At 45.6% G+C, this 13122-nt stretch overlaps 1 protein-coding gene across 1 annotated transcript in view; it reads right to left on the reverse strand.

The window, feature by feature from the left end:
* The window catches only part of FOXO3 (forkhead box O3), a 256259-nt gene extending 245560 nt beyond the window's left edge, over positions 1 to 10699 (reverse strand). Inside the window, exon 1 of the mRNA XM_029595304.1 lies at positions 8976 to 10699. Within this exon, the coding sequence (XP_029451164.1) occupies positions 8976 to 9548 (573 nt within the window). The 5' untranslated portion in view covers positions 9549 to 10699. The remainder of the gene's footprint in view (positions 1 to 8975) is intronic.
* Positions 10700 to 13122: the final 2423 nt, after the last annotated feature.

Consider the following 13122-nt stretch of genomic DNA (forward strand, 5'->3'; position numbering starts at 1 on the left):
ACTGGACAGTGCAGCCATTATTATTCTTCCTTGATCAGCCAGTCAGCACACCCCCACTTCAGGATCCTTCACCCTCTCCCCCCATTTGCGCATCCGTGGAATAGGCCAACATCCTGCCCCTACAGTTACAATCCTTTTGACTAGGTGGCACAGAATGTTTTAAATAAATAAATAGAGAGGAGGGTAGATGGAGGGAAAAAACCAGAAGCTAAAGTCTGCACCATGCCTCTCGAAATCTCAGCATAAGTACCCGTGGCAAACTTCAGCTGGGAAGACACAGAGAAAGAAAATGAAACACACAGCTGGAGAGTTTACAGAGAAATCCTGGCTCTCTCCTGGACAATCACCACTTTTCCACAAGCTGCTGAGAGTGACCTGACACAGCAGGAAACCCGTGTTGCTGATTAAAGTTATTTAAAAAATGTACCTGTTATGGAAAAAACACCAAAGGAAAAAAACAAAAAGCTGGCCAAACACACTAAGAAGCCTGCACCTAATCATAGCATTGTATTTGTGCAAGACTATGCAGTGCTAGAAGCTGTGCTGTAAACAATGAATACGCATGCAACGCACAGAAACAGGCCAATGCAATATCAGCGCAAAACATGGGTGCTCATGATTGAGCGCCAGCTTTCCTGACGTGCGCCCATCCACCTCTCCCAGGCGCATGATGCAGTATGCTACTGAGCCGCTGCGTTAAAAGGAGGCGCTAGGGGAAACTGTGCATCCCTAGCGCCTCCTCAGCATAAAGTGTCTAGAAGTGGCTGTGCACGGGTTAGGAAAACAGACACTCGAGCTTGAGCCGACTGCCGTCAACACATTTGTTTTTCACATTGTCGCTTTCTGTGGTTCCTCCGACTTAATATTGCCACCATATTAAGTCAGAGAAACCACAGAAAAGCTATATTTTCTGTTTTCCAGTCCAACGTTTGGGGATCCTCAAATCTTAACGCAAGCTCCAGGGCTGGCGTCAATTTTTGAGGGTTAAAATGTGTGCGTTGGGTGCACGGTTATATTTTTACGTTGGGGATAATAGCTAATGGCCTCATCAACATGGCATTGACATGTGATGTGCACTATTAGCTATGCATTGGTTTGAACGTGCGTTTTGGACACACTAATGCCCTTATTGCATATAGGGTTATGGACGCATGTCCAAAACGCGCGTCCAACCGCGGGTTAACCTGTGCCCTAGCCTGAGCGCATGGTATTGCATCGGCCTGAAAGGTCTCTATCTCAATTCATTACATTTTCTGACTGGTCAGTTTCCTCCACTCCTTTGGATTTCCAACTCAGTCAGAATCGGCCTCTGGCACCCAACTACCTGGGGGGTTTCCCTTCATTAATATCCCCTTCCCACTTCACCCAGCGCAGACAGTGAAGTGAGAGTCCTCAGCCAGAAGTGATGTAAGAGGACTTCTTCCAGAATCCTGCAATTGTGAGCCATAAATCCAGCTGCTAAGTGTTGCCATTATGCAATGATTGGGACTCTCTCCTTCTCCAGGGGCTCTGGGCACTACTTTCATAGCATCCACAGCTCTAACTGGGCCTGGGAGCAGAAACCTGGCTCAAAAATCAATCCCACATCCTCTATATAGAAGTCCATAGCACTTATCACTGAAACGCCAGACTGGCCCTCCAATTAACATTGTAAGTAATACTCCTGTAATAAAACATACATAAAACAACCAGCTTCTGGTATTAGTTTTTAATGGTAGTCTTCAGCCCCCTTGTGTCTTGTTGATGATGTCAAAATGCATCAAAGAAACCTACAGCAGTGCCTCCATCTCTTTCTTCCAGGGCTCTCTCCAGCTGAGCTCTGCTTAGTGCAACAGGTTTTGATAAACTAATTTAAAAAGTGTCTTCTGACCAGCCTTGGAATCACCCTTCAAAACTCTACAGTGGTCCTCAAAGTGTCATAATGACAACAAAGTTATAACAAGTTACCCATGAAAAATTTCTCAAATCCAAACACTGACATTATTTCCATGCAGCAGGCGCTTACGGTGGAGGTTCCCTGAGGAAGCCATGTTTTGACCACAGAGGTCTCCTTCCAGGGGAAACAAAGCGATGTGCCAAGAACCAGCCTTCATTCTGTTGGATGTATTGGGTAGAATGCGTGCACCCCATAGTCAAGCTGAAACTGTTTGGCGACTGAGCAGTGGGCTATGCAAAGCATGCGCCTTCTCCCCCTTTTGGAAACGTCTTTAACGTGTTATTTCTGCACCGACCCTTCTCCCAGATGATAATCAATTTCTCCTGCCTTGGAGATGAAGGAACCACAAGTTTTTCCATTTCTCTTTCTGAATTAAGCTCATTGGAACCGAGGCCATGCTGATTTTGCACCTGCACTAATAGCTTTTCAGGCCTGACATGCAAGGGCAAAATATTTTTACCCAAAATAGTGCTATGACCAACAACAAAAATGACTATACATGAGGGATGGTGACTTTAAAAGGAGCATGCATGCATCCACATAAGCATGTATGTGGGCGTGAGCTCACATTCGCTAGAATTTGAAATTGTCCACGCAAGTGCACGTGTATAATAAAAATATGCCTAACACGTGTTACTAATATTAAGCAGTTATGCGAGGAAACATTATTTAAATATCTTTCCTTAGGACTTGCCGATTTTTACAGGCACAAGTGAGCACATTTTAAAACTAGTTTGCCCAGTCTACCTGTAGGTCATCCAGACCCTGCTGGTTCTTCAGCCTGCACTCCTCCCAGTTTACCCAGACCCCATCACCTAGTCAATTTTTGGCTATATCAAGTTTTATTCTGACTTGCCCCTGAAAAAGAGCAGAAGTAAACATGCGGGGGATCACGTGATGCGGTGTGCCCGGATGGACGCTTGATCTCAGGCTCTGGGTGTCATCCCCAGAATATCGAGTGCCATCACGGTCAAATCTCTTATTTCCTCAGGTTACCTGCAAGTATTGACTATATTACTAATGTATGGACGGATTTATCACGCATTTGCCAAAGGTAATATCCACCAGAATCACCAGGAAAGAGAAAGAGAAGCCGTGCTTATCTGAGAGCAAGATGGCTGCCTCAAAGGAAAATGCAATGCCGCTAATGGTAAAAGATGAGAATGTTGCTGTACTTACTGAGGCGGTTGTGGTGGCACTGAGCAGCAAATTTGAAGCAATTTTGGCCCAAATTGCTGAGGTACAAAATTTGATTGCTGATTACGGAGCACATTTAGATGCAGTGGAGGGGGGAGTCAATATGGTGGAAGATGACTCAATGGCGGCCGCAACAAAAATCCACAAATTGAAAAAGCTGCTAACAGACCAATTGGAAAAGCTTGAAGATTTAGAAAACCACTCAAGGCAGAATAATTTGAGAGCAGTGGGCATCCCTGAATCAGTTGAGGAAAAAAAATGTGAAATCCCACCTTGAGCAAGGGCTGGCTAAGAAACTGGGTCTTTTGAAGAAGAGTGGGGAACTGCAGTGGGAAGAACCAGGCCTAGAGTGGTGATTTTTAAGCGGTTGAACTATGTACAAAAGTTGGAGATAATGCAGGCATATTATAAAAATGAAGAGCTCCGGATGTTTGACCAGCATATGCTACTGTTCCAGGATTTTTCTCCTTGAGTTTCGTCACTGAGGAAAGAATTCATGTCGGTGTGTTCAGCTCTGGTGAGCAGACAGATTTGCTTTGCACTGCAGTACTCAGCACGCTTACGAGTCTGGCACCAAAATACCGCACATCTTTTTGAGTCAGAGGAAGAAGCCCAAATATTTCTGGAGCGTTTACCACATAGTGGCAAATGAGTTATCAAGGTTGCTGGAGGTAATGGAAGATCAGTGACAAAAAAATTTGTCGGAAAATAGGAGTACAGCGAGAGGTCATTGGAACTGTAATTTTCCTTTGCATGAAGCCTTGTTTATGAAAAGAACTGTTTCAGTTAGTCTGCTCGACGAGTTAAAGAAAAAGTCAACTTCTGGTTCACTGTTGGTTTGCGATGGCTACTGCTGCAAAATGCTTTCAATTTTGCAGCATTAAAATTTCATCAGATTATTTTCATCAGTTGCCCGATTTTAATATTAAAGTTGATAATATGTTGTTTGTAATAGTATTGTTGAAAGGCACACGAATGCCAATAGATTGGTGTTTTCTTCAAATAAAGTTTAAACAGGGACCTGCACTGTAACACATCAAAGAGTGATCTTGGCTTTCTATTTTTGGAAAGCAGGCTCTCTTTGGGGTTTTCTATATGTAATAACTTGGGGCTGGTTTTGAGTGTGGGAGAGGGGATGGTTTAATGCCAAGAAAAATCTTATTTGTGGCTTGATCTATGTCCTGCAGGTTGTTGAAAAGTGTGGCATGAGAAGTAAACACGTTCAGGGTACAGCCCAACGTGTGCTACGTTTGCCAGTTTTAAAATTGAGATTTACATGTGTAAATGTTGGCTCCACTCCAGAACACCCTTGACCCACCCCTTTTTTGTGCATTCTGTTGCGCATGTATGCACATGTACGTGCATATTTTCCCGGTTTTAAAATAAAAGTTGCTCATGCAAGCAGCTCTTTTAAAATTCACCCCATAGTCTTCATCCTTTCAGAAACAGCAGCCACAGAGGCTGGGGACCTATTTGGAAGTGTATGCCACTTACAAAATAACAACTTGCCCATGTACTTCTGAATCCCACCCTAGAACACCCCTTGCCTTCTTTCTAAATATTTATGCACGATGTTTCCAAAATAGTGTACATGTGCGTACACGCTACTTACATGTGTATACACCAGTTTTATGCATGGAAACCTTTTAAAAAAATGAACCTTCAGTTGTTTTAGAACAGAGATGTGCAATGAATTTAAAGTAAAGCTCCAAGCCTGACTCTAGTTCAATGTTTCCCAGCCCTCTCCTAGAGGGTTTTCAGGATATCCATAATGAATATGCATGAGATAGATCTGCATGCATTGGAGGCTCAGGGTGTGCAAATCTATCTCATGCATATTCACTGTAGCTATCCTGACAACCCAACTGGCTAGGTGTTGCCTCCAGCAGAGTGTTGGGAAACAGTACTCTAGTTCGACTGAATTTTCTAATTTCTCCCCCGCTCTACCAGGGGAATAGCATAATATTTTTTAACTGCTGATTTAGGGAATCTATTTTAAAGACATGTAAAAAATATCCAAAGTATGTGAAGTCTAAAACTGTGAAGGACTTCAAAGGGGCGTGGGATAAACACTGTGGATCCATCAAGTCTAGTGGGCATAAATAGAGAGGAGGCAGCAAACACTGCACGGAGCGGCAGTAGCCACTGAGGCATTCACGGAGCGGGATGCCAGTGGCCAGTGGTTGGTGTTCCACCTTCAGGCAGCAAAACACTGCACGGAGCGGCAGTAGCCACAGAGGCATTCACGGAGCGGGATGCCAGTGGCCAGTGGTTGGTGTTCCACCTTCACGGAGCGGAAGGATGGAGGGCTGCCATCTCAAAAAACAAAAAAAAAAACCAAACAAGCAAACAAAACAGGGGTGGGTAAGGGGCAGGGGTGTGGCCTGCTGGTTGCGGTGGTTGCTATCCCCTGATTGAGCTGAATGTTCACTAGGATGGCGCTGCTCTCTGCATTGGTGGAGGGGTGGAAGGGAATTGGGGCCGGAGGGTGCTGGAAGCCAATAGAGACGGGTGGGAGGGAGAAAAAGGGGGGGAAAAAATGGATAAACTGCGTAGCTTGCTGGGCAGACTGGATGGGCCGTTGGTCTTCTTCTGCCGTCACTTCTATGTTTCTATGTTTCTATGTTACAAAGAAACCTCCTTCTTGTTTTTCAAAAACCCACTGAATTTTTCCAAGTTTGTGAACCTATTTTGCAAATATTTGCACACCTCAGTTTTAAAAGTCAACGCCTGCTGGTAAATAGTTTTCTTGATTCTTAACCCTGCATGCTATAGATCAATGCATATATGAAAACATCAGGAAGCCTAAGAATATTTCAGATCTCATCTCATTTGTTCCATCATAAATAAGGTTGTATTTATAATATATATACACACATAAACATACACAGGTAAAGTTGACACACACAGATAATAAATCTAATTGTGAGCTGGTCTCAGACATGATCTCTGCCACAATGATTATTGCCTTCCAGGGCCAGATTTTGGGGTGGGTGTGCTGGGCTGTCGCCTGGGGCACTGTGAGTTGGGGGGCAACATGGAAAGTGCCAGCATCACACATCCCTTGGCGGCATGGCTGTGGCGATTCCCATCCTATATTGGCCAAAGAGGCTCAGTGGCCACGGTGGATCCCTTCCCACTGTGGCCGAACAGGAGCCTGGGGGGAGGTGCTATCGGGCAGGGGAGGGCACTTTTTACCCAGGGCGCCATTTGCCCTATTGCCAGCCCTGCTACCTTCCAGTTGCACCCAGTTCTATTTTTGCTGAGTTTCCTTGGCACTTCTCTTCTGAAAGCATGCATAAGTACTAAACAATTTCACATCATGAATCTGCATTTTGGAGATATTCTGGTGATGTGTCAAACACAGGATGTGAATGATGCACAAATAGGACCTTTATTCAATTTTTTTTTTCAATCCGTATAAAATAATAGAGGGAAGAGTGGGGGAGTGATTTCTGAAAAGAGCTTCATGCTATGCTACTGGCTGACAGGCCCACAAGGTCTATCACAAAGATCCCTATCACTTCACTGCCTGGGCATCTAACTGTGAAAATTCTGCTTCCTGAAGCCTGATTTCAATAAGAATACAAGTCCCAAGAAAAACACTAAAGCTTATAATATTAATTTAATCTGCTAATGGTTCACTGATGCCATTATCACTTTATATGCGAAATAATAAAAATGTTACTTAAGCAAAAGACATGACACACGCATGGATCGGTGAAGTATGTTGTTACTTATTCACCATTCCCTGCCTTTATAGATTGCAAGTTTTCATTTAGGTTCTCCCAAGAAAGATTTCACAGAAGAAGAAAATACTGACTACAGTGCACATGGAATAATATAGTAACACAATAGTATTACCTTCTATTATTGCCAGTTCCTTGCAAAGGTGGGCAGACTGCTAGCCTAGTGCCCTCGGAAATACAATCTTCTTAATGCTATCTTTGGATCGGTTTGTCCTACAAATGAACCTTTGTCCTTGAAATGAACACTTCACAGCTTTACAGTACTTATACTGTACTACTTTATGATCCAAATATTCCTGCAATATGGCTGGATGAAACCCGTGCAGTGTTTAAAAAAAAATAAAAAAAAATCAACCCACCACAATTCCTGGGAAATTCAGCAGCTAAAGAGTTAAAGCATTATGGTACCACACTCATGCAAGAACTGAAAGTGTGGGTGACCTGATGTCATCCTGAGCCCAGAGCTGTGGCAGGATCCATTCTGCCCCCTCCCTTCCGGATCTCTCCCCATCCCCGGTCAGCTTTCTAGGCATACAGCAGCAAGCCACATGTTTGTAAACAGAACTCTGGCTTTCTCCCTCCCCCCCTCCCCGTATAATGCACTTCCAATAGGATCCAACTACAACCAGGCACACGAGGCGTGGTGGAGGGAGGCAGGCAGGGCTCTACGGGCTCCGGCTCTTGCCGGGAGATGCCTCAAAGCTCAGCAGCCAGGAGGCACCGATCATCCCAGCTAAGGGCAGGAGGAAGGAGTCAAAAGGGCAACTACAAGCCTAAATTGCAAGTCCGTCTCCCCAGCAAAACCATGGATTCCCCCTAACTTTAAATCGTTTCACTTAGAATTCGGTCAGCAGGCTATGTGAGCCATACTGAAACGAAGGGCAGACTTTTGAGCTGCATCCCGTTTATAAATGAAAAGACATGAACAAAACACAAGGCGAGTTTAGTTTAGTTTTTTGGGTTTTTTTTTTTTTCTAACTGGAGGATCTCGGTGGGCAGTGGGGGAGGGCTGTTATGCAAGATTAAGAATCGGGAGTTGGCAACTTTCCTAGCCCACGGGTGCTCTTCTGCACACTTTAATCTTAAAAACGTTACCACCCTTCTTGCTTGTTCTATAGAACTGTCTCCTACCACCAAGTGCCAAGGAAATTGCCAATCGGGTTTGATAGGCCATGCAAACCGTTCTGCCATGCTGGGAATTTAAAAATCAACCATTCACTCCATAAACGATTAAAAGCAGCAATAACACGCGCGTTCTAGCTGCGGCGGATTTCCTAACAAGACTTTACCCCGAGCCTCAGCCAGTTTTTTGGGGTTTTTTTGTTTTTGCAGAACGGGGTTGGACGATGTCCCTGGCACAGGGGGCATTCATGCTACTCTCTGTCCCCCCTCCCCCAACACACACACACACACACACAAGAAAGCTATTAAGCTTCTGCAACATGACGTCCGATCTATATTTACATTCGTTGAGAAGAATTGTTTTTAAGTTATTCAATAAAGTAGAATGGTTTAAAGTTACTGAGAATGTACATCTGGCTTTCCAGAAATGAAAGCAGGCTATGCGATGCTTTTTTTTCCCACTACAATAACACAGAAGTTTAAAAAGTGCTCTTTGGGATAAGGTTTAATTAAGTCCCAAAATTCTAGCCTGCAAGTAGTATTGTAAATAGTTTTGGTTTTTTTTAAGCCCAAATTCATCTCTATATAAAACAAATTCCCTAACTTCCACTCTTTAAATTGTGGAGTGGCTGTTCCACGTTGCGTTGAGATGTGCGGCCGATCGCACATCTTTCTCCACCAGTCAAAAATTGAAAGGGGGCACACAAGTTGAATGGAAACGGGTCCAGCAAAATCTCCCAAACAAAGGATTGGGGGCGCGGGGGAATAACAACTGAGGCTGCAAACAGACACGCATTTTGTTCTTTCTTAAAAGGAACTTGGGGGGTGGGTTAGAGATTATCTATGCCAGAAACCTGAATCTATTATTTCCAAATTAATGCTTTTTTTTTTTTTTTTTAGGCAGGGAATCCCAACCTAAAGCCTTTTGCCCGCCCCCTCCCCCCTCTCTCCCCCCCCCCCCCCCGTCTCACCTTCCAGCCAGCGGAGCTATTGCTGTCCCCTTTATCCTTGAAGTAGGGCACGCAGCGGACCATCCAGTCGTAGATCTGGGACAAGGTCAGCCGCTTGTCGGGCGAGCTCTCGATGGCTCGGGTGATGAGGTCGGCGTAGGACAGGTTCCCCCAGGCGTTCCTGCGGGACGAGCACTTCCTCGGCTGCTGCTGCCCTCCGCCGCCGGCGGCCGTCACGGTCACGCTGAGCCCCGCCGTGCCCAGCGGCGACTGCCCGGCTCCGGAAGCCGGGGAGAGCAGCAGGGCGCTGCCCTCGGGTACGGGCAGCCGCCCGCTAGCCAGCGGGCCGCCGGCGGCCGCGGCTGCAGCAGCGGCGCCGCCGCCGCCAGCCTCCTCCTCCTCCTCGTAGTCGTCGTCCTCCTCCGGGATCATGGAGGCGTCGCCCGCTTCCCCGGGCGCCTTGGCCGGGCTGGATTGCAGCTCGGGCCGCTGCAGGGGCCAAGTGCAGGAGCGGCGCCGGCTCTGGGGCTCGAAATCCGGGTCGATCTCCAAGTCCAGGGGAGAGAGGGGGGCGACGGGGGAGGCTTCTGCCATCTTTGCTCGCTTTTCCTTCCCTCCTCCTCCTCCTCCTCCTCCTCCCCCGAGATTGTATTCGTCTAATCTTTGTAAATCTAGCGATAGGGGGGGGCCCGGTTTATTGGGCACGATCCCGGTCAGGGAGAGCGCAAACAGCAAAGTGTACTCACCGGTGGCTTTACAAAGTGAAAGGCGCACGATATGTCAAATCCCATGAACAAAAAAAAAAAAAAAAAAAAAAAGATTCCTTCTCGAGTCCTTCCTCGAAAGCCCCGGCAATAAATATAGTGCGCTTCGCGGCTGCAGATCGGCCTTGGGTTTTACTCGCAGGAGAAATGCAACAAGCAGGAGTGGGGACTGGGTGGATAATCACCCCTCCGTGTGGCTGAAAACTTTCATTGGCAAGAAAGTCCCGACTGGGTACTGTCCAGCCCCAGATTCCGAACTGCAGCACACTCTTAGGTTTCCCGAGCCATGAATAAAATGCAAGGCTCCGTCCCGCTAGAGTAAGTAGTTTCTGCCTCTTGGAATCACATGGATTACTTTGTTGCAATGGACTTAAAGACAGACTGGGCTGACAAACAGCCTATGTAATACTATCATTTTTCACGGATCCTCACGTCACTTTCCGAAACCCCCCAGAGAAAACTCCTTGCTATATTTTTCTTCATAGGAAATTAAAAATATCAATATATGCAATATCACAGCAGTCTTTCAGCACATTTAAATATGCAAAAAGAAATCTCAGAATTGGGTTGGTTTTTTTTGCTGATAGGTGCATACACTAGATGCATAACCTCCTTGCTCCTGCTGCTGCCATCTTGACAGGTTCCCCCTTTCACTCAAGTCCTTTTAAAAAAAAAGCCATGGTGGCAACAGACGGGCCAAGGGAACCGCGGCAGCAGCAGCTGCGATCGGCAATCCACAGCATGGAAACCTTCGCCGTCCACGGCCTGTCTATTCGCAGATCTCGCTGGAGAACAGCAAAAAAAAAACCCAACCCCAAAACAAAACAAATACAAAAATAAAAAAAAAACAACCCAGTACAGCAGCAGCACCAAAAAGTCTTGTTAATGCAAGAAATCAAGCCAAGGGACAAGGGGAAAATAAAGCTGTCAGCCCTCCAGCCTACACCAGCCAGCTCACGGCTGACTTCCACATTCCTTCTCCTAACAACCAGCAGCAGCAACACAAAGTTATAGAGATAGGCAGGAAGCCGCAGCCTAACCTGCAGCCTGTTCGGGCCCAGCCTTCAGAGAGGGTGGGAGGAATGGAGGGGGCCTCCTCTTAAAGCCATATGGTCACAATTTGCTGTACTTTCCTGCAGAACTCAAGAGGAGCATGAACGAAGCCGAAGTCCCTTCATTACGCTTTCATTTTCCTCGCGAGTAAACAATCACAAAAAAAAAAAAAATATGCAGGGATTCACTTCTGAAATTCAGATTGCCCTCAGTTCATCATCCAATTTATAAACCGCGTTCCGGCTTAGGAGAAATCCCTTTGTAAACCAGGTCCTGTGTGCTTGAAATGTTTTCTTAGTGACTTGACAGTATACTCAGTAATGTGGGATGGTAGCTAGCCACCGATAAGTTAATGGAGTGATGTATTGAATCAACAGCTTACTGCTTAGGTGCCAGAATGCACAGAGGTGGGGCAAATGATCTAGCAATAACTTGACTGAAAGTTTCTTGCCCAACTCCTGCACTATCCTCAGATTTGGTTATTAACAATATCAACCAGTGGCACTTTGTGTTTAGGTTTGGTTTATAGGAAAGACTGATGTACTAGAAATAGAAGCATTAATTCACCCTAATTGAAGGGTGATCCCCTAAAAAGGTAGTCATTTTCCTATTCATATCTTTCAGTACCATAGTTTTCACTTGCTTTGCTGGTTAATATAGTGTACCTGGATTTTCAGAAAGGATTTGACAAACTCCCACATGAGAGACTCCTCAGGAAATCAAAAAAGTCATGACATGATGCAGCGTCCTATGGTAGAATAATGACTGGTTATCAGGAAACAGAAGTCAAGACTAAATGGTCAGTTTTTCAAACGGAGAAAGGTCATTAGTGGAGTATCAAGGGATCTGTACCAGTATCTATGCTGTTTAACTTATTCATAAATTATCTGGAAAAGGGAACAACGAATGAGATGATCACAATTGCAGATGACACAAAATTATTCAAAATTGTTAAAACAACAGCAGATCGTGAGGAACTGCAGACAAGACCTTGTGAGCCTAGGAGAATGGGCAACTGAATTACAGATGAAATTTAGTGTGGAAAAGTGATGCACATAGGGAAACATAATTCCAACTATAGGTACATGATTCTGGGTTCTGTATTGGGAGTCCTTGTGAATAATACCTTTGCATCCTCAGCCAGAGTGTGCATCCTCAGCCAGAGTGTGGCAGTAGTCAAAAAAGCAAATAGATTGTTAGGAAATCTTTAAGATGTGGGGTTGGCATCTTCACTTCTATGCCCTGTTCTGGGAAGCCAAAGTAGACTCCTGGGGATTATTCTGCCCCATTAGGGATGTCCATCTTGAACTAGCTATTACTCCCACTAGAAAACTGGTAGGATCACTGTCCATCCTACATGGGTCCCAGTTTGTCTAGTGTTTACAAGTCAGTTCGTTCTGCTTCTGGCACCAGTGCAGTACCTTCAGGTCTGGATCAGCCCTCTGTGCAGCAGAGTCCGAAGCTCCTCGGAGCTCATAGCCTCTTCACGAACTCCTGATTCTGAAATTCTGATGTGGTGTTCGGCCAGAGGTACCCCATCAGCCATGTCTTTATCAAAATATGTAGATATACAAAAACAGAAGGTAAATTTTAAAAATCCCTAAAATTAGAATATCCACAAGATTAAAAAAGGGAATTATTTTTTGTATATATACATGTGTATCACACTACTCTTTCGAAAACTTTATTAATAATATGTTCATAAAATGTTATGGGAGTGGACTCTTTGAGACGAGGTGGTGTTGGCGCAATCTGCAGGATGGAGCCCTGCAGGTCCCCACTGTCGGCTGGTGGAGTCAGGAGAAGCAGAGGCCCAACTGGAGCTTCACCTCTACCATCCCTGTTCCCCTCGGATTGAGCCTTTAGGTGTCAGGGCCAACAGGTCTTAAGTGGGGCCTCTACTGATAATGTGAAGAGCCGTAGCTGAAGCTGGGGCATGCAGACAAAGTCGAAGGCAAGCTTGAGTCAAGGCTGGCAGCGTTCAAGGAAGGTCCAGTAGTCAGGCAGTGGTTGGTGGTAGGTGGCAATGAAGAGTAGTCCAGGAAGAAAGCCGATATCCATCCAAGGGAAGGTGGAACAGATAGGCAGGGCAGGGAGATGAGGAGCCACATAGGAGGTAAGGAACACAGAAGAACTGAAGACTGACCACAGGGACTGATGGAGGAGACGAAGACCACAAGAACCAAGGAAAAGGATACTGGAACTGAAGACAGGAACAAAGACCAGGAACTGAAGACTGGAAACGCTGAGTCAACTCACTCTATAAGGCTGTAAGGAGACCTGTTGCTGAGGCACTGGAGGAGCATCTGCTGAGGCCTTTTACAGGCCTGAAGAGTGATGTCATCAAAGGG

Source organism: Rhinatrema bivittatum, chromosome 3, assembly GCF_901001135.1.
Source record: "Rhinatrema bivittatum chromosome 3, aRhiBiv1.1, whole genome shotgun sequence".
Lineage (NCBI taxonomy): Eukaryota > Metazoa > Chordata > Amphibia > Gymnophiona > Rhinatrematidae > Rhinatrema > Rhinatrema bivittatum.